General features: G+C 40.7%; 1 protein-coding gene across 2 annotated transcripts; it reads left to right on the forward strand.

Annotated features, from left to right (window-relative positions):
• Positions 1 to 1,865: 1,865 nt before the first annotated feature.
• On the forward strand, positions 1,866 to 21,918 carry LOC124146556 (protein O-glucosyltransferase 1-like). Of its 2 annotated transcripts, none has more exons than XM_048401731.1 (10): positions 1,866 to 2,047; positions 6,218 to 6,311; positions 10,846 to 10,983; positions 11,990 to 12,125; positions 13,991 to 14,112; positions 15,112 to 15,271; positions 15,466 to 15,524; positions 18,442 to 18,609; positions 20,854 to 20,910; positions 21,667 to 21,918. In XM_048401731.1, exons 1-10 carry the CDS (start codon positions 1,903 to 1,905, stop codon positions 21,809 to 21,811), a joined length of 1,224 nt encoding a protein of 407 aa, XP_048257688.1. In that variant the 5' UTR covers positions 1,866 to 1,902; the 3' UTR covers positions 21,812 to 21,918. The 2 variants fall into 2 exon arrangements, with proteins under 2 accessions (XP_048257688.1, XP_048257687.1); XM_048401730.1 differs by having other exon boundaries at positions 6,215 to 6,311; positions 21,667 to 21,917.
• The last annotated feature ends 1,230 nt before the right edge of the window (positions 21,919 to 23,148 follow it).

Here is a 23,148-nt window from a genome sequence, read left to right on the forward strand (position 1 = left end):
TTCTGTTTCTTGTTGTTTTGTTGTTGTTGTTGTTGTTTTATTGTCTTTTTTGTTGGGGGGGGGGGGGGGGGGGGGGGGGGGGGGATATTATTGTCGATAATAATAGGTAAATGAATTCCAATTTCAAATATTTTCGTCATAATTCCTTGTGTTTTTGAAGTATTTCGGATACATTTTCAACCGGTTTTAAGTATAGTTGTTTTTTTAAATAAAATAATTATATTGATAGTGGCAGTGAAGGAGTTTTTCAGCATTGTAGTTATTTCTGGTCGGAGGAATTAATAAAATTCAGCTTTTGATTTATTTATTTTTTCACATTGCAATTTATTGGACTAGGCGAATTCGTAAACCAAGTTTTAGAACAAGTCTGGCCTAATAACATCTTGTCCGCAAATCTTGTCCTCTGCTATTTCTGGTTGCTATAGGTCCCCATGCAACTTGTGCTGAGGTGTTTATGTGGCCAGGCTCTCTGACTTGGTCATTTAATTGTCATCGTGCCCCAACGGGACGTTGACCATAATATCAATCACTGGTTTGTCTGGTGCAGGCTCGTGTGGCGTTGAACAACAAAAGTATCTGCAAGTCGCGATGTACGTATGTGTCCCAAAGTAAGGCTACAATTTATCCCGATATGCACTACGTTCCCTGTACTTCATACTGCAAAACCGTTGTCGATATTCCTATATGGTTTCGCTATTTATTTAGCACGGGTATTTTATTGCTAAGTCATCACGAGAACATATTGCGGTGACGTCACTTCTGACACAAAGTAGAGAGAGAGAGAGAGAGGGAGAGAGAGAGAGGTGAGGTGAAATAGGGTTTAACGTCGCGTCCAAGATTATTGCACTTATATAGCGTCGTGCATGCACGTGTATGTGTTTGTGGCTGCTTGTACTAGTCCGGACTTATGCCGATTTATAGTGCTAGCACACTGAGATACCATGCCGCAGTTTAACATGAATACCCCACTCAGACACAGTATACTGACTCCGAGCCGACCAGTCCTTGTTTTCGACCCTTAAAGCCGAGCGCCAGACAGGGTAACAACAAGTACCATCTTTTAACGTCTTTTGGTATGATGCGGTCGGGGATCGAACAGCGCTCTCCCATTAGACCACGGAGGCGTGAGAGAGAGAGAGAGAGAGAGAGAGAGAGAGAGAGAGAGAGAGAGCATGTCCCTGTCCCATGTCCATCATCAATGGCAGTGACTGATTCAGCATCTTCACGGGAGACAAAAAAAAGTCAAAAGACAAAACTAACAAGTATGAAATATTCATATTCCCCACTACTGTGACATGTCCGTTTGTGTGCAAGGCAAGAAATGTTGTACGGTTTCAAGATTTGCTCCGGAAAGGAACACTTCCGTCATTTTCAGTCAAAGTCAAAGTCGTTGCCATGGAAACTCGAATTATGTTGTTTTTTTTAAATCTCAAACTATCAAAAGGCACCAGTTCACCACTTGACCTATCTATGTGCCAAGTTTGGTTAAGATATCTCTAATGTTTTTTTAGTTCTGCTCCGGAAACGAAACGCGATGAACAGTAGGACGGGCGGACATCACCCATTCCTGTATCCCCCTTCCACTTCGTGGCAGGGAATAAAAAGCATTTGTTCAGTCCATCTATACATGTGTAGTTATTCTTATGCATTTGCTTCTCTGACGTCCGCGCGTTTTAATAATCATTGTAGCCGAATATCTGTTCCATTGTTTGTTAACATAAAATATCAGAGAAAGAAATAACTTATATCATTCTCATTGACCTAGAACAAATTATACTTCAGACAGGTGTTTGTTTTCGTGTCGTATATCGACCGTGTTAGGCAATTTTACGCAATAACCGCTCCCTTGTATTGACAGACGCTCTCTTGTCCGCGGAAGACGCATTTGTCGTGCGAGCGAAGATGCATGTGAGGCGGTTGTTTTGTTTGTGTTTGTTGGTGATCTCGACCGTGACAGTTATTCCTGATAAAGTATGTGAGAGGGATTCGGACGGGGAATGTGTAGATGACGAAACTGAAGTGAAAGAAAAGTCCAAGTACACGAAACGTGAGTTTTAGTCAGTATCGATCATCCGTCGACGCGGCTTTGTCATGCTTCAACTCTTATCATTACCATTTATTCTGGTGCTATGATTGTGTGGACGTGGTATAATTTCATTGGCAGATAATGTAGAACTCGATGATAGCGTCCAGTGTATCAGTTTTGAGAATAAATGTCTTAATATGTGTCAACAAAGTTTAACGTGACTTTGGAGACTTAATTTATTACACTTCATCAGCTGTTTATAAAAATCAAGCCAAAATTCCAAGAATATTAGTTGGATTTGATTTATCTGTATCTTATTCACTGATGCATATCCAAGGTTCTTTGTCTCTTGTGAATCTATAGACGGTATCGGATTTATCAAGTGTGAATTTCGATACAATAACCCTATTCCTGCACAAGTTCAAGAATATCTCAGATCTGCTCCTAAAGTAAAATTGGTTTGTTCCTTTATATAGTATGACACTATATTATCTATAATATTGCAGTATCAGTAAATCTTGTAATCCCCACCTCCTGTCAATTGTCTACTTCTGCAAATCAAAGCACGATATTTGATTGCTTGATCGAATACAGGACTAGCGGTATGTCACAGCTACTCGTAAGTATACTCGTTAACATTTTTATGATAGCTTCTGGAATGTTTTTGAAGTGGAATTTCTCCCTCCATTCAAAATTGATTAGAAAAGAACCCATTTGTTTAGACAAAGCCCCTTGACCCAACCTAAACCGAACGTACACTACCGGTAATTATGCATAAAGTCAGCATAGAGTTAAGAAAATCAGCATCGATCAATCCAAATTGATGTGTCCTAAAAGTTGAAAAAAGGACAAGAAACATTTTGCATATGACATGTTTAATAGGTTAGTAGGTGTGCACCATTACGATCCATTATTAATTAACTACTGGGATAATATAGCTTATCATCCTACTGTTTTTCTCTAGGGGAATTATTCCCATGGAAAAATGTTTACTAGGGAAAATTTGTCCACGCTACATTTACACACGCAATATTTGCTATGGTTGGGTCTCATTACATGTGGAACTGATCGTCGTTGACACATTAGCTACTATGTACCTAATCATGCCATTTTGGCAATAATTCTATTTTGTAAAGACAAGTACCATCTTTAGGAGCCTTGGTAATGATTCATTATACGTTTGTTATAGTTGGACCTTTATAAATGGTCTCTGTATTCATTGATGAAACTGATTTTTCTGATACTACACTCAAGTCCCGTTAATCCAATATTGTTGGTTGCTTATGATTAGGACGGATCAGCAAGTATGTCGAATAAACAAAATTAGGTAGTATCAACGTTCGTGATCGAAAATCGGACAACTACACGATAGATAGCGATTCAAAAATGTAATAAAAAAATAGGAAATATTCATATTGTTATGTTACATTGTTAGCGGAATATGTTTTCTAATCATGCAACCTCTAAAGTTTGGCACATACTACTGTTACGGACTGTATGACTGATTCAAAATAATTTTTAAAGCATAGTCCGAAATGGAAGTCGCCAATTTGTAACTAGTGCTGCACTGCTTAAGAAAGCTGCTTTCTCAGTGGCGAATGTCGACTTCCTGTTAGTAATTTCATTGGTCGGTCAAAGTTCGCGGACAGGTCGTTTTGACGTGACCTGTAATGGGATGTAGATTATATATATATATGTAGATTGACAATTTGCTTCTACAACATTTACTGATTATGTACGGTATGTTTGTGATACATGGATGTAGTGCTAATAATGTGATGACTCGATACACATGCATATCAATGTTTAATACCAGGACTTAACATAAGGGCTTTAAAATCACACCGAAAAAATTGTTTTTCTCCATAATCGATAATTCTACCATGAATTTGAAATTTACTCGATTCTGATTGGTCAATCAGAGGCTATTAAATCACAATAAACCCCCTCTGATTGAAACAGCTGGTTTGACGACCGCACCACTGCTGAAGCTAATATTCATAGAATAGTACTATTTTCAGTCATTGTCGGTAGGCATATTTAAATAATTATATCTACAATTACAGGTTACAAAATGCACAGATGCGGTTACTACATTATTCAAAGGATGTGTGGCAATGCATTTCATGCAGAAAACACGATATAAAATCTACAAAGGGAATGTATTTACGTTTTGGAGACAACAGAGAGCTTGGAATTTTGGCGCTTTTCTATATACGACTGTGACGTCATATCTTTTGCGTCACAATGAGCGATATGACGTCATAATGGTGACGGGAGATGTAGAGCAAAAGCCTTGCAAAGCTTGCTTAGTTTTCTTTAGGGATGCCCACCTCATGTTGGCTGACCAAGTCCAGGCCGTAGTTTACGTTTTTTAACAGGGGGGGGCATATGTATGTACAAGTATCACTTGTCCCCAAATTGATTCAAATCAAACTGTTTTCAAAAAAAATCCAGGGGGGGGCAACTGCCCACCCTGCCCCCCGACTGGCTACGGCACTGCAAGTTGCCGTGCTTATATGCTTTCAATGCCTGTCATATGTTCGAGTGAAATATAACGGTGTAAACAAACTGCTTGAGTATATACAGCGCCATATTTTGTTCAGTGATTCCGTAATTCAGGTCGATAACCCGCTCAAAACACTGGACTCAACCCATGCCGCTTCACTCAGTATATTTGCTAACACCAAAGAGTTCACGTTTTATTTAGTCATGGTAGAATGGAGATAAACATACTGTGTTTTCAATGTAGAGCTAGTTTACCTACTGTGCAGGAACTTGTGTATTTAGATTTAGAATAAGAAAATAAGAACTTAAGAATAGCCCAAACTTGAACAAACTGGTATTATTTTCACAATTTACTTGCCAAGAGTACTAAGTTTTGAATCCACAGTAAATCCAGAATTGTGATTGTATTCAGATAAAATTAGGGTAATTAGTAATGAGAAAGAAAATATGCCTTTATTGGCATCTTCAGTATGTTCAAGCATTCCCTGCTGGTGACTTGGTGTATGATAATTCTGTATATACATCACTGCAGCAGTACAAGTTGCACTGTCACCAGGACAAGGCCCTTTGTGTTCACAAATATCACAAAGTAAACGTTTTACTTGTGTGGACAAAGGCTGCTATGTGTTTTGTTACACAAAGCCTACAACATGGGGATCTACTGGCCTCACCTATTTTCACCGTGTCTCGAAAGGAATATTTAGTACATTGATACAGACCAGACCGAGAGGATGTGTGAGGGAAGGTCAATTGGGGTTAAATGTCGCATTCACGATTATTGCACTTATATAGTGACAGGCAGGTTTTGTGGTGCTATCCCACTGAGATACCATGTCACAGTTTAACTTTGATACCCCACTTGACACAGTATACTGACTCCGAGCTGACCAGTCCTTGTTTTAGCCCCTTAATGCAAAGTGCCAGGCAGGGTGACAACAAATACCATCTTATAACGTCCTTTTGGTATGAGGCTTCTGGGATTTAACCACCAGCCTTGTGCAATTAATCAGGCGCAATTTGTAATGCATAAAAATTCATATCGCTGATTGCCATGTTTTCCAAATTTGTAATGTCATGTAATGAAAAATTTTGATTTTCTGGGCTTAGAATCCACTTTAACAACATTTTTCAAACGCTCAGCCTATGTTTTGTTGGAACCAACTAAAAAATAGAATCAGGAGCAAGATTAACATAAAAAAAATTTTTTTTTAAATAGGGTTGATCTTGGTATTGCAGTAATACAAGATAAATAAAGATAAGAAATATATACTACCCCAAAAGCCGTTAAAAAACCCCAATTCTTTTATGTGACTATAGTTAATCTATTTATATTGCTATTTTTAATCGGTTATGTCATGATGAAAGAGTCAGGTGTTTTGTAACTTATTTTGAGTGGTATATTATATTTGGCCTCAGGAGGATGAAATATTCCAGTTTTAATTACTTCCACATTCAAGTACAGCCATGCAATAAAGAATGTCTGGAGAGCATTAAACCTGGTGACACCTGGCTCCTGTGTCGACACTGACTGCAAACAGCAGCAGGAACTCGGTAATTGATCAGGTGTGGTCCACGCAAATATCACAGCATTGTCAGACAGGCTCATTGTGACGAGGCTGGAAAGGTGAGAATTTGTTTCCAGTTCCATCAGGTAATGAAGGTATATTTTTTGTTTCAAAGCAGCCAACTCAAAGTGGAAAAAATATCTGGACAAGATTGATGAGGCTGTTGGGAATTATGAAGAATGTCAACAAGATGATTGCTCCTGTCATTCCAGGTGAGTGGAAAACCAGATGGGGTGGTGGAGTGTGTTCTGGATGAGATGGGTCAAGGTCTTGGGCCATAATTGGGGTAATCGAATAGGGGTGGATCTAGGTTGGGTGGTCCTGTTTAGATGGGTCAAGGTCTAGGGCCATAATTGGGGTAATCGAATAGGGGTGGATCTAGGTTGGGTGGTCCTGTTTAGATGGGTCAAGGTCTAGAGCCATAATTGGGGTAATCGAATAGGGATGGATCTAGGTTGGGTGGTCCTGTTTAGATGGGTCAAGGTCTAGGGCCATAATTGGGGTAATCGAATAGGGATGGATCTAGGTTGGGTGGTCCTGTTTAGATGGGTCAAGGTCTAGGGCCATAATTGGGGTAATCGAATAGGGATGGATCTAGGTTGGGTGGTCCTGTTTAGATGGGTCAAGGTCTAGGGCCATAATTGGGGTAATCGAATAGGGATGGATCTAGGTTGGGTGGTCCTGTTTAGATGGGTCAAGGTCTGGGGCCATAATTGGGGTAATCGAATAGGGATGGATCTAGGTTGGGTGGTCCTGTTCAGATGGGTCAAGGTCTGGGGCCTTAGTTGGGGTAATCGAATAGGGGTGGATCTGGGTTGGGTGGTCCTGTTCAGATGGGTCATGGTCCGGGGCCATAATTGGGGTAATCTAATAGGGGTGGATCTAGGTTGGGTGGTCCTGTTCAGATGGGTCAAGGTCCGGGGCCTTACTTGGGGTAATCTAATAGGGATGGATCTAGGTTGGGTGTTCTTGGTGAGATGGGTCGAGGATAGGGGACCGTAAGTGGGGTAGTCTAATAGGGGTGGATCTTGGTTGGGTGTTCTTGGTGAGATGGGTCAAGGATAGGGGACCGTAAGTGGTGTAGTCTTATAGGGGTGGATCTAGGTTGAGTGGTCCCTTTTATATGGATCAAGGTTATTGGACCATAGGTGGTGTAGTCTAATAGGGGTGGTCACACAGGTGGGGCAGGTACAGATGTTCTCACACAGGTGGGACAGATACAGATGTTCTCACACAGGTGGGACAGATACAGATGTTCTCACACAGGTGGGGTAGGTACAGATGTTCTCACACAGATGGGGTAGGTACAGATGTTCTCACACAGGTGGGGGAGGTACAAATGTTCTCACACATGTGGGGTAGGTACAGATGTTCTCACACAGGTGGGACAGATACAGATGTTCTCACACAGGTGGGACAGATACAGATGTTCTCACACAGGTGGGGTAGGTACAGATGTTCTCACACAGGTGGGACAGATACAGATGTTCTCACACAGGTGGGACAGATACAGATGTTCTCACACAGGTGGGGTAGGTACAGATGTTGTCACACAGGTGGGGTAGGTACAGATGTTGTCACACAGGTGGGACAGATACAGATGTTCTCACACAGGTGGGACAGATACAGATGTTCTCACACAGGTGGGACAGATACAGATGTTCTCACACAGGTGGGGTAGACACAGATGTTGTCACACAGGTGGGGTAGACACAGATGTTCTCACACAGGTGGGGTAGGTACAGATGTTGTCACACAGGTGGGGTAGGTACAAATGTTCTCACACAGGTGGGGTAGGTACAGATGTTCTCACACAGGTGGGGTAGACACAGATGTTCTCACACAGGTGGGGTAGACACAGATGTTGTCACACAGGTGGGGTAGGTACAGATGTTCTCACACAGGTGGGACAGATACAGATGTTCTCACACAGGTGGGACAGATACAGATGTTCTCACACAGGTGGGGTAGGTACAGATGTTCTCACACAGGTGGGACAGATACAGATGTTCTCACACAGGTGGGGTAGGTACAGATGTTCTCACACAGGTGGGACAAATACAGATGTTCTCACACAGGTGGGACAGATACAGATGTTCTCACACAGGTGGGGTAGACACAGATGTTCTCACACAGGTGGGACAGATACAGATGTTCTCACACAGGTGGGGTAGACACAGATGTTCTCACACAGGTGGGACAGATACAGATGTTCTCACACAGGTGGGGTAGACACAGATGTTCTCACACAGGTGGGACAGATACAGATGTTCTCACACAGGTGGGGTAGACACAGATGTTCTCACACAGGTGGGACAGATACAGATGTTCTCACACAGGTGGGACAGATACAGATGTTCTCACACAGGTGGGGTAGACACAGATGTTGTCACACAGGTGGGGTAGGTACAGATGTTCTCACACAGGTGGGACAGATACAGATGTTCTCACACAGGTGGTGCAGGTACAGATGTTCTCACACAGGTGGGGTAGGTACAAATGTTCTCACACAGGTGGGGTAGGTACAGATGTTCTCACACAGGTGGGGTAGGTACAGATGTTCCCACACAGGTGGGGTAGGTACAGATGTTCTCACACAGGTGGGGTAGGTACAGATGTTGTCACACAGGTGGGGTAGGTACAGATGTTCTCACACAGGTGGGGTAGGTACAGATGTTCTCACACAGGTGGGGGAGGTACAAATGTTCTCACACAGGTGGGGTAGGTACAGATGTTGTCACACAGGTGGGGGAGGTACAAATGTTCTCACACAGGTGGGGTAGGTACAGATGTTGTCACACAGTAGGGACAGGTACAGATAGAACCTGGTCCCATGGTGTAACATATATATATATATATGACAGACACGTCTATCCCATGTGTATCCTTTACTTCTATCCATAAGTATAACTAAATGCCCTCTTGTGATAGGATTCAGTGATGTTCCGCATTAGGCTTGAGTCCAAGGGTGTAATGAAGGTCTGTGGTAGGCATGTCAGTCACCTTGTGAGCGGCTAGAAGTGACCCAACTTGGTGACCTAGGTCCATCAAGATCCCCAACTATTTAGCCAGCCTTTGTTTGATGTTGACTCAGCCATGCTGACCCATAGATCAATTGCCACCTACAGTCCAAGTTGAATACAGCCTCCGTGACCCACATATTCGGCATTGATTTGGGTAATGGTTAGTTTTGAGGAAAATCTAACTGTATGTGACATCGCACTCCTCAGATAGCTCCTGTCCTGCTGGGTGAAGAAAGGGGTCGTCCAATGTTTGTGAAGGAGGCTAGGAGTCAGTGCGTGGCAGTTTACTCACACAACTCTTCTTGGTCTTCTTCATCTAATTTAAACAGTTCAAATCGTAATTCTCTTAGGACGTTCGAGAATGCCAAGCTCTTTCAGCTAACAATAAAATGACAGCTAACAATAGACAGTGTCAATTTGAGTTTTGCGAATTCTCAAATGTTGTTGGTTAGGAAATGACAACTTACTGCAGCCCCTGTGCTTGGTTTAAAGATTTATATTTGTGTCCAAAGGGTTGAGTGAGAAAATTATATTGTGAGAATATAGTTTTCTAGAGAGATCTTTTAAGTGTGGATTAAGACTTGTTTTATTCAACAGTAGTGTTGTTGTGTTGTTGTTTTTTATTGATCTTCAAATTTTATTTTATTTTTTATTTGGGGGAGGGGGGATTTTTTTTAAGGGGGGAGTGTATCCAATATAGCACGCAATTTCTTCCCTTCACATGAGCACTGCTTTACTGCGCATCTTGTATATTATGGTCATGATGGCAAAAGGAGTTCGCAGTCTTGTTTATGTATGCAGGCCCTTTCCAAAATTGATGGTACACAACTGTTTATTTGGTTACATGCTAGTTTGAACAATCGAAAATAAAACCATCACCCTCCCTCACTATTTTTTCAAAAGTCATTGCCTGAGAGCCAATTCTTTAATTTTTTAAAGCCTAACATGTAAAATTTATGTCACTATTTGGTTCTGGTACAGACAAACAAATACACAAGGATGGAATTAATCATTACCAAAGACTCCACAAATACTAATTAACTATGAATTTTTAAAACCATTCAAGGGTTCAAAATAAGCACAAGCATGCTAGTCTGAGATTAGGAGACATTTTTTTGATTACTTGGTTTACTGATGAGCCGCTCTTTCAAAGTCCAAATGTTAAAGAAAATAAAAAATAAAAATCACTTCTATTTTTTATTGACGCCGATCTTTACTTTAAAAAAATAAATAAAAAGTTCCCCTAAAAAAGAAAAGATTTCATTTGCTGCTCGAGTGTAAACCAAAGGGAAGTCACTCTGATATTTCTCGCTGGGATCTACGCAAAGCGCAGTGGTGACCAGTTTAATCGTCGCCCATATTGTTATATTGCCATTTGTGCACAAGCTGAGTGCCAGGGATATTATCAAATGTTCTTGAAAAATAGAGTTATTTTACTTTTGTTACTCCAGAATATTTTTTTCATACCTACCTAACTTTTTAGAACAAAATTCAAGTAAAAACTGAGGCTTCTCTTTTTTTTTTAAAATTGGCTTACCTCACTTTTGAAAGGAGTTTGAAATCTGTAAACCAAGAAATAAAAAAAAGTGTAGCCTTAGGACAATTCAGAAAGGAAGGACTGGTGACTCTTCTTTGTGGACTACAACTACCATTGTACAGATGGCAACTCTGTAGCAGATTCTTTTTGCAGACTGGTAAAAATACACATTTGTCCTAATTTCAGTGTAATCGATGAAGACCTGTTGCCCTGGAAAGATGGCATCTCAAGGAAGCTGTTTGAGGAGTCAATGGAGAGAGGTGTTCACTACCAGATTATCAACCACAAGCTGTACCGAGAGGACGGGTGCATGTTCCCCTTCCGGTGAGTCTCAGCTGTTGTAGTCTGGGTGAGTCAGATGTCAGTAGTCAGATGTTGTAGTTCCAGAGAATCACTATTGTGGTCCCCCTGATGAAGGACACAGGCTGTTGTAGTCTTGTTGAGTCAGAACAGATGTTGTAGTCTGGGTGAGTCAGAACAGATGTTGTAGTTCCAGAGAGTCACTATTGTTGTCCCCCTGATGAAGGACACAGGCTGTTGTAGTTCTGACCTGTGTTACTTCAACGTCTGACCCCTGTCACTTTGTCTTTGACTTGTGTTATATGTGTTAAACGCGTTATATGTGTTACCAGGGGCAAGGATGGCCCAGTTGATTAAGATCCACAATTCACTGTGCAGAATTGCGTCCCTTGGGCACGCTAGTATCCTATGATCGTGATCAAATGCCAGTTCATCCCAAATATGTTTTTAGGTTTGTCAACACTATACACATGCTTGTCGGTTTCACCAAAGATTTAGACGTCTGAGACCTGCATAACTTTGGAGGCCGCCTCCATGGTCTAGTGGTAGAGCGTCCGCCCAGAGAGCGGCAGGTCTGGCGTTCCATCCCCAGCTGAGTCATACCAAAAGACAAAAGTCTGGCACTAAGGGGCTAAAGCAAGGACTGGTCAGCTCGGAGTCAGTATACTGTGTCTGAGTGGGGTATTCATGTTAAACTGTGGCATGGTATCTCAGTGAGCTAGCACTATAAATTGCTATCAGTCCGGACTAGTACAAGCAGCCACACACACACGTGCACATTGCAAAACAAATGTATAAGTGCAATAATCTTGGAGGCGACATTAAACCCAATTTCACCTCACCTCACCTTGGGCTTTCCTGCCACATCAAGCTAACACGTCGTGATATAACTGGAATACTGTACAAAGCGTGTTCAGCTCACTCACTCACTCACTCACTCACTCACTCACTCACTCACTCACTCACTCACTCGCTCACTCGCTCACTCGCTCACTCACTCTATGTACTTCCTCTGTTCCTCGTCACACAGATGCAGCGGTGTGGAATACTTCATCCTGGGGCTGATCAAGAAGCTGCCGGACATGGAGCTAGTGGTCAACACCCGGGATTGGCCACAGTCTCCTGTTTACCACTCCCCCAAACCCATCTTCTCCTTCAGCAAAGTGGTGAGTCCGCACAGCTCTCCCTGAATACAAGATCAGCACTTATAATCTTTCTGTCTAAACTATTGCAGCGATTATAATTACAAGTAGTCCCCCCTACCGTGTATCCAACATCTTTAGTGGTAAGAGTAGGGAGAGTGTAACGTATATTTCAAGACATTCCACATCAGCAGTCGTCACCAGAAAACAAAGATCGTGGGTTCGAATCCCGGTTCACCCAGATTACGTTCCTGGGTTTGTCAGCAGTGGGTTTCACCAAACTGGAAAACGTCTGAGACCTGCATCACTTCGTGCTTTCCACCCACATTAAGCTGACACACCATGATATAACTAGAATACTGTTCAAAGCGGCATTAAACACAATTCACTCACTCCACATCAACATATTCATAAAGCACACTTTTGTCTAGTTTCTATAAGCTTTTGTTTGATATATATATGATGACATCTAAGTATATCTGATACATGCAGATGAAATTAACCTTTTCCCACTATAATCAGTGTTCCCGCTGGCTCTCGAAACTGCCAGTCCAGGTGGACTGGTAACTCTAAAAATTACCAGTCCCCCCTAATTTTTGTCTGTCCCAACTTTCAACAAGAAAAAAACATATGAAAATTACCTGGTTATAATTCTTTCAACATCACATTCAAAGCAATGACGTCATCTCTGAAGTAACTTAGTTAGATCTACTCATCACTCGAAGTTCAGTCACAATTTTCTCTTCTTCTTTTTAATATTTCAAGACAAAGTCACTTCAAATATATTTTTAACCTTGAAGCAAAGCAAAATGTCATTTCCTTGCACTAAAAATCGACAAGAGGAAACCCTAATGGTAACAGACAAGCTAACTGTTAGAAAAATACACTTATGTGAATATCATAGATTTATAAGGCTCTTTATTTGCCAGTCCACAAGTACTGGCAGTCACATTAATTACCAGCCAAGCCTAATTTTACCAGTAAAAAACTGGTAATTAACGGTAAACGGGAACACTGCAAGATGTAGTAGTGGTAGATACGGGGTAGAATAGGTCTTCAGCAGCCCATGCTGATTGGGTGGTCAGACTCGCTGACTTGGTTGATGCATGTCATCAATCCCAAGTGCATGGATCTATGCTTATGATATTAATCACCGGATTGTCTGGTCCAGACTCGATTATTTACAGACCGCCATCATATAGCTGGAATATTGCTGAGTGCAATGTTAAACAACAAACCAATCAATGAATGTTGTGGATAACTTATAAGAGGCAGTCCCTAGTTGATTTGCGCATTCAATTTTTTTTATATGACTGGCAATCACAACCTACGTGAAGGAGGAGAGTTGGTCATGAGTCCACTGAAATGATGAATTGCATAGATAACACTGAATACAGGCAAGATTCCTGGGCCAAGTTGTACAAAGTGATTGTAGCAATATTAAGGATGGGTATTGGAGGTTTAAAGTGTATCACAATATTCTGCGATGCACAAGGTTGTATTGTGATACATATCACCATACATTGTATGATTATTAATTTTGAATTCAGCAGCAGTCTGATACATTAAGTTCATAAATGGAACAAAACCAGATCCTGGTTCAACATGATGTTTACTCAGTCAATGAATACGCAGCCATCTTGGGGCCCTGGATGCATGCTCCAGGGCAGTGAAGGCATTACACAAGGAAATAACATTAAAATTCGCGATTTGACATTACCCGATATAACGAGCATGAAAATGGTATTGAGATGTATATCGTGGAAAGAATGAACTTCAATTTACCGATATACTGATAATACTGCACACCCTTAAGTAATTGTAAGGCTCTGTTACTACTGATTCAGTCTGAGTTACCTCCCCTTTAACATGTTTTGGTAATTCCTCAGCGTTCAGACAACTGGGACATCATGTATCCAGCGTGGACGTTCTGGGAAGGAGGCCCCGCTGTGTGGCCAATATACCCCACGGGACTGGGGCGCTGGGATCAACAAAGGGAGATAATTCCAAGGTAGGAATCAGTAAAGTTAAAGGGAAACAACACTCCAACTTAAAAAGTATTGAAATATGGATGGGCTTTTACTTCTCAGATTCAAAAATTGCTTATTATGGACTATAATTTCGACTGATATGACTTGAGTTTGGCACTATTCTCCCTGCGCTGCGTGAAGCGACCTATCGGAGGATTGAAGAATGAGAAGCTGTGTGTCATAAGAAAGGATATACAATTTCGCTGTCAATGAGTTCCTCTAGTTGCCCCATCACTGGTCCGAAGCCCAGTGTGATGGGTCGCTGACACTATTTGGCATCTGGTGATTATGTGGGCTAATTAAAATGGCGCCGGCTAGACCACTAATAGTTTGAGTGTTGTTTCCCTTTAAGGTCAGTGACTAATGAATGTTAGAGAGAGACAGTGGCTGCCTCTGTGGTGTGATGTGCAGAGAGTTTGCCTGGAGCTAGAAAGGTCAGTTTCAAGTTAGCCTTGACGAATAACTTTCAACACTAGTTCAAGAGGGGCAGATAATCAGTTGTTTCCGAGTTGCAAGTAAGTTATTTTTTTATATATTACTCTAAAGAAGCTGTTGACCACCCAATTCTTTCATATTAGACTAAAAAAATAATAGTCTCGGTTCTCAGGCACCTCCCGCATCATCATAGAGTTTGTAGCACGTTTCGTTTTTATTTCCATTCTTGGAAAGAAAAAAAAAAATTACATAAAAAATCCGAGCTCAACGATAGTCAAATACTGTATTCCAGTATTATACTCATCAAGGAATACATTTAAGTAGGAGGGCCCTTTCCCAGGTTGATTGTACACAACTGTTCATTTGCTTACACAATAGTTTATTTGGTTACATAATACATACCAGTATGAATAACCCCAAAACAAAAAAAACCACTGCCCGCCCGCACTAAATTTTCAGAGGCCATTGCCTGAGAAGCAATTCTTATATTTTTAAGCCTGATATAGCTAATTTGTCATTACGTTGTAATCACATTTTAATTCCAGAGAGGCTGACAAGTGGCCCTGGGACAAGAAACACAATGTTGCATTTTTCCGTGGTTCGAGGACGAGTAACGAGCGGGACCCTCTGGTGCTACTTTCCAGGAAACAGCCAGACCTGGTCGACGCTGAATACACAAAGAACCAGGCCTGGAAATCAGATGCGGTAAGCAATATATATCCAGGTGGGTCACACTGTTATCAGCCAAACAGGAAACAGAAATCTGATTATGGGTGTGGCTTTTTTGTGGGGTGGGATGTTTTATGGAAGCATAAGAAAATTGATTGTTTGGTTAGCAAATCAAAAAACATGGAATCATTTGTAATTTATTTTTGAAAGTTGTATTTGGTTGTTTTAAGGATACACTACATCGGCCACCTGCTGCTGAGATAAAACTGGAGGATCACTGTAAATATAAGTAAGTTACTTATTGTATTGTTCAATATGTGTTAAACCTATCACTGGAGGATCACTGTAAATATAAGTAAGTTACTTATTGTATTGTTCAATATGTGTTAAACCCATCACTGGAGGATCACTGTAAATATAAGTAAGTTACTTATTGTATTGTTCAATATGTGTTAAACCCATCACTGGAGGATCACTGTAAATATAAGGAAGTAACTTATTGTATTGTTAAATATGTGTTAAACCCATCACCGGAGGATCACTGTAAATATAAGTAAGTTACTTATTGTATTGTTCAATATGTGTTAAACCCATCACTAGAGGATCACTGTAAAAATAAGTAAGTAACTTATTGGATTGTTCAATATGTGTTAAATCCATCACAGGAGGATCACTGTAAATATAAGTGAGTAACTTATTGGATTGTTCAATATGTGTTAAATCCATCACAGGAGGATCACTGTAAATATAAGTAAGTAACTTATTGTATTGTTAAATATGTGTTAAACCCATCACTGGAGGATCACTGTAAATATAAGTGAGTAACTTATTGTATTGTTATCCCCCGCCGCGCGAAAGCGCGAAGCAGGGGATATAGTATTCACGACCGTCCGTACGTCCATCCGTACGTCCGTCCGTACGTCCCACCTGTTTGTTGCCGCGATATCTCAAGAACTAAACACTGGATTGTCTTCATATTTGGAACTATGGTGTATATACAGACTCCGCAGACACCAGTCGGTTTTGGTGACCTTGACCCCATTTTCAAGGTCACAGCAGGCATATCTGCTTTTGGAGTTAGAAAACGGTGTTGCCGCGATATCTCAAGAACTAAACACTGGATTGTCTTCATATTTGGAACTATGGTGTATATACAGACTCTGCAGACACCAGTCGGTTTTCGTGACCTTGATCCCATTTTCAAGGTCACAGCAGACAAATCTGCTTTTAGAGTTGGAAAACGGTTTGCCGCGATATCTCAAGAACTAAACACTGGATTGTCTTCATATTTGGAACTATGGTGTATATACAGACTCCGCAGACACCAGTCGGTTTTGGTGACCTTGATCCCATTTTCAAGGTCACAGCAGACAAATCTGCTTTTAGAGTTGGAAAACGGTGTTGCCGCGATATCTCAAGAACTAAACACTGGATTGTCTTCATATTTGGAACTATGGTGTATATACAGACGCCGCAGACACCAGTCGGTTTTGGTGACCTTGATCCCATTTTAAAGGTCACAGCAGGCAAATCTGCTTTTAGAGTTGGAAAACGGTGTTGCCGCGATATCTCAAGAACTAAACACTGGATTGTCTTCATATTTGGAACTATGGTGTATATACAGACACCGCAGACACCAGTCGGTTTTGGTGACCTTGACCCCATTGTCAAGGTCACAGCAGGCAAATCTGCTTTTGGAGTTAGAAAACGGTGTTGCCGCGATATCTCAAGAACTAATCGCTGGATTGTCTTCATATTTGGAACTATAGTGTATATACAGACACCGCATACACCTGTCAGATTTGGTGACCTTGACCCCATTTTCAAGGTCACAGCAGGCAAATCTGTTTTTGGAGTTGGAAAACGGTGTTGCCACAATATCTCAAGAACTAATCGCTGGATTGTCTTCATATTTGGTAGTATGGTGTACAGGCGGGGGATATTTCGTCACTCTGTGACAAATACTTGTTCAATATGTGTTAAACCCATCACTGGAGGATCACTGTAAAAATAAGTAAGTAACTTATTGGATTGTTCAATATGTGTTAAACCCATCACTGGAGGATCACTGTAAATATAAGTAAGTAACTTATTGGATTGTTCAATATGTGTTAAACCCACCACTGGAACCTCACTGTAAAAATAAGTAAGTAACTTATTGGATTGTTAAATATGTGTTAAACCCATCACTGGAGGATCACTGTAAGTATAAGTAGGTAACTTATTGTATTTTTCAATATGTGGTCAACATAATCGTCAAATCCTTGTCCTACATACATTTATCCTTATAAGAGTCCAGCTGTCTGTGCCTTGTGGTTTCTGAGAAAATTCCTTTAAGATTTTCAAAGTTTGACTGTTCACAACCTTTCTTTCCTTTTTTCTTCTGTTTTTTTATTTATCTGACATGATGAATTTAAGTTCTGTTTTACATTTCTATCAATTCAACTAATCTAGAATTATTCATTCTACTATTCTAGGATTATTCATTCTACTATACTAGAATTATTCATCTACTATTCTAGGATTATTCATTCTGATGTTCTAAGATTATTCATTCTACTATTCTAGGATTATTCATTCTACTATTCTAGGATTATTTATTCTACTATTCTAGGATTATTCATTCTACTGTTCTAAGATTATTCATTCTACTATTCTAGGATTATTTATTCTACTATTCTAGGATTATTCATTCTACTGTTCTAAGATTATTCATTCTACTAGTCTAGGATTATTCATTCTACTGTTCTAGGATTATTCATTCTACTATTCTAGGATTATTCATTCTACTATTCTAGGATTATTCATTCTACTGTTCTAGGATTATTCATTCTACTATTCTAGGGTTACTCATTCTACTATTCTAGGATTATTAATTCTACTATTCTAGGATTATGTATTCTGCTTGCAATGATTATTCATACTACTATTCTAGGATTATCTACTCTACTATTCTAGGGTTACTCATTCTACTATTCTAGGATTATTAATTCTACTATTCTAGGATTATGTATTCTGCTTTTCAATGATTTTTTATTCTACTATTCTAGGATTATTCATTCTACTATTCTAGGATTATTCATTCTGCTATTCAAGGATTATTCATTCTGCTATTCAAGGATTATTCATTCTATTATTCAAAGATTATTCTTTGCATATTCGTCCAACTATTCTAGCTGTATTAATTATACTACTTTTCTATCCAGATATCTCTTCAATTTCCGGGGTGTAGCTGCCAGTTTCCGTTTCAAGCACCTGTTCTTGTGTGACTCGCTGGTGTTCCATGTGGGTGAGGCCTGGCAGGAGTTCTTCTACCCCGCCATGAAGCCGTGGGTCCACTACATCCCTGTCAACCAGAACCTAGACAATGTCAAGTGAGTTGCTTCCTCTCATGCTGCATCAGTTAACTGTTCTGTCACCTTTTGTTGATGTTCATTGATTCATAGAGAGATTGTAAGCATCTGGATTAGAAGTGATCTTCAGCGCCCCATACTTGTCTTAAGATTCGGGGTAGAATAGGCCTTCAGCAACCCTTCAGCTTGCCGTAAAAGGTGACTATGCTTGTCGTAAGAGGCGTCTAACGGGATCGGGTGATCAGGCTCGCTGACCTGGTTGATGCATGTCATCGATCCCAATTGCGTGGATCGATGCTCATGATATTAATCACTGGATTATTTACAGACCGCCGTCATATAGCTGGAATATTGCTGAGTGCAGCGTTAAACAACAAACCAACCAACCAACCAACTTGTCTTAAGAGGCGACTAACAGGGTCAGGTGGTCAGGCTCAGTGACTTGGCTGATGCATGTCATTGTATCCAAATCGTGTAGATCAATGCTCATGATGTCAATCACTGGATTGTCTCATCCAGACTCGATTATTTACAGACTGTCCTCAAAAAACAACAAACAAACAAAATGATTGTTAAGAACTACTATCAATATTGGACGAGAAGAAGATGTGTCAGTTTGATACCAACACAGCACTCTCCAACCCAGAGTTCCTTGCGGGCAACCTAGTACTGTATATCTGCCACAGGCCAGTGAGATATGATGATTCATCTTACACTGTCCATTCAACAAATCACACATGTTTTTCACCTATATCATTTTAAAAAGTCTACACATTTTGACAGAAACATGTCATTAAATGATTAAGTTTCAGTAAGAAAATAATCCAAAGATCCTAAACCCTGAAAATTATTTCCATTTCCGTAGTTTCGTTTGTTTACTTCAGCTCTATGTGCTGTCATCAAAGCCTTATAGAGAGCTAGCGATATGGTCGATTCAGTGTGTAAAGCTATATTGACATGTTCCTCACTGTCACAGGTGTAGTAGCACATCTATATGATTATGAGACCGCCTACGTGGTCTTGTGGTAGAGCGTCCGCCCGGAGAGCGGAAGATCCGGGGTTCGATCCCCGACTGCGTCATACCAAAAGACGTTAAAAGATGGTACTTGTTGTTACCCTGTCTGGCGCTCGGCATTAAGGGGCTAAAACAAGGACTGGTCGGCTCGGAGTCAGTATACTTTGTCTGAGTGGGGGATTCATGTTAAACTGCGGCATGGTATCTCAGTGAGCTAGCACTAAAAATCGGCATCAGTCCGGACTAGTACGAGCAGCCACACAAACACACACACATACATGCACGTCGCTATATAAGTGCAATGATCTTTGACGCGACGTTAAACCCCATTTCACCTCACCTCACCTATATAATTATGAAAACAATATGCAAAATGTACTGGAAGGCTTCCATTAGCCCAGTCTGCTTTGATACAGCGATTTTATATACAAACAGGAGAAAAGTCATCTGATGTTCAAATTAGCCTGTGGCAGTGGGGAGGCAAGGGTGGCCCAGTTGTCTGAGGGGCCGCGATTTGCTGTGCAGAGTTGCGTCCCTTGGGCACGCCAGAAACCTATGATTGTGGGTTCGAATCCTGGTTCGCCCCGATTATGTTTCAAGGTTTGTCAGCACCATACCCGTGCTCATGGGTTTCACCGAAGTGGTTAACGTCTGAGACCTGCATCACTTCGAGCTTTCCTCCAACATTAAGCTGACACGCCGCGATATAACTGGAATACTGTAAAAAGCGACATTAAACACAATTCACTCACTCACTCACTCACTCACTCACTCACTCACTCACTCACTCACTCACTCACTCACTCACTCACTCACTCACTCACTCACTCACTCACTCACTCACTCACTCACTCACTCACTCACTCACTCACTCACTCACTCACTGTGTCGGAGTCTGACCAACACAGTTGTGAGATTGCACATGTTTTTCTTTGAACAAAATTAGGGACCGACCATTAGATATCATAGGAGGGGTGGGGATCTCTGTTTTGGGGTGGTTTTTCTTAGAATTATTTGTTTAAGAAATGCTCCAAAAGAATAAGTGTTCAGTGGACATGCTGGATGTCATGAAAATGTTCAGCTTTTCGGGTATATCATGAAGTGGTGATAAAAAATATTATCTGCCCAAAATCTATGACATCCCAATCCTACCAAAAATGGCGAAGAAGAGACACAAACCGCCCCATGCTGTATCATCTGTGAATGAATTTTGCACCAGATTCATATGTATATGTATATTTATTTTCCAGAGAGCTGATTATGTTTGCTAAAGAGAATGACGATGCTGTTAAACACATTGCTGAGAGGTGAGCATTTCTGTGTGCTGTGTGTTCATATGTGAAACCACATTTTCATTGCAAAGCTCTTTAAGATTTAGGAAAAACCTGTGACCTGTGTTTATTATCTACTATCTTTTATTGAGACTAGGGGGCCAGGTGTTGACCTGTGTGTATCTGTTTTTGAGCGAATGAGTGAGTTTGGTTTTACGCCGCTTTTAGCAATATTCCAGCAATATCACCAGAAATGGGCTTCACACATTGTACCCATGTTGGGAATCGAACCGGGTCTTCGACATGACAAACGAACGCTTTAACCACTAGACTACTCGACCACCCCTCTGTTATTGAGACCAGTGGTAGACCCTTGTCTATCTGTTATTGACAGCGGCCCAGTCATCTGAGGCGTCTCAATTTGCTGAGCAGAATTGCCTTCCTTGGATGTGTCCGAAATATCTGATTGTGGGTTTCAATCCCGGTTTACCCCGATTATGTTTCTAGATCTGTCAGCACCCGTGCTCGTGGGTTTCACCGAAGTGGTAAACGTCCGAGACCTGCATCACTTCGGACTTTCCCCCCACATTAAGCTGACATGCCACGATATAACTGGAATACTGTTCAAAGCGGTGTTGAACCCAACACACTTACTATTATTGAGACCAGGGTTCTAGGGATTGACCTATATCTGTATGTATTTGGCTAAGTCTGGCTGTCTGCAATTTACAAGACTGGAATTTATCTGAAATTTAAACACTGGCAATACACAGAGCGGATGTTTTGTTTCAGAGGGCGGAAGTTTGTGTGGGAGCACCTGCGGATGGAGGATGTGTCCTGCTACTGGGAGAAGCTCCTCAAGAAGTACAGCAAGCTGCTCAAGTTTAAACCACAGAGGAACAAAGCCTATAAACAGCTCAAGCTCAAGTCATCATGATACACACATAACATAAGGCACACAAACAATACAATCTCATTAAAATCAGACCTCAGTTCTCGCTACCGCTAAACAAACATCTGAGGACATCCTATTTGGGGTCACGTCAGACTGACCTTGCGCGAACTTTGAAGCTTTCTCGTGCTTTACGGCACTAATTTCAAATTGGCGTCTACGCTTCAAAACATTTTGACAAATTCTCGATTACAAATTTGAAACCTGAACAAAAGAACATTCTGGAATGGCTAATAGATAGTCTAGATTGTATGGATTCAGTCGTTAAACCCGTAACTATCGTTCGGAGTTAAAGTTTTTGAGGTTGCATGATTAGAAATCACTTTCATAATCTGGTAAGCGATGCTCTGAATGGTCGGATGACAGGTTGTTCTGACATGACCCCTCATGGGATGTCCTCAGACCTTTGTTTAGTGGTAGCGAGAACTGAGGTCTGATTTTAATGAGATTGACAAACAATAGCGGGATTCTTATAACAATTTATGGCATGACCATTGAATTTTGACAAACCTTATGATTATACTGACATTCTTCTGACATTCAGGATAGTGGGAACTTCTGAGACTTATTTGCTTCTGATAAATATGAAATATGACCCCATGAAGATTCGGGTAGGGTCTTCAGCACATATGCATGCTGTAAGAGATGAGTTCAGGATCAGGTGGTCAGGCTTGCAGACTTGGTTGATGCATGTCATCATATCCCAATTGCGTGGATCAATGTTCGTGATTTCAGTCACAGATCATTACACACTGCCGTCATATGGCTGGAATATTGCTGAGTGCGGCGTTAAACAACAAAGAAATAAAATCTAAAAAAAAATATATGTTTTGGACGTTAATGATGATGTATTTTGGGATACCCAATGGGGAAGTATTTACTAGGGCTGTTACGATTCACTCGCGTATTTGGTGAATCGAACCATATCCATTCATGAATTGAATTCGTTATTCGTGGCCACTAGAATTGAATATTTATGAATATGCAGTCATGTGCATTTACATACCCTGTACCTAAAAATATCAATAAGAACATTATAAGCATAGATTTCTTCAAAGACAACACTCTTATAATGTTTAGTTTGACAGTATTGTGGTCACTGGTCATTGTCGCGTTTGAACAGATACTAGTACCTGGATAAGTGAAGTATATAAATGTTTAATATATTAATAGTTAACAAACCATGTCAAATAGATGATATTGTTATTGTTTCACTGAATATAACAAATAATGCATCAACTGCTGACTTGTTATTGTATTCATGAATTAATATTCGTATTCGTTACCCTATATTCATGATACGAATCGTATACGCCTCATAG

The sequence above is a fragment of the Haliotis rufescens genome, unplaced genomic scaffold (genome assembly GCF_023055435.1).
Source record: "Haliotis rufescens isolate VD_foot unplaced genomic scaffold, xgHalRufe1.0.p SCAF_23, whole genome shotgun sequence".
NCBI lineage: Eukaryota > Metazoa > Mollusca > Gastropoda > Lepetellida > Haliotidae > Haliotis > Haliotis rufescens.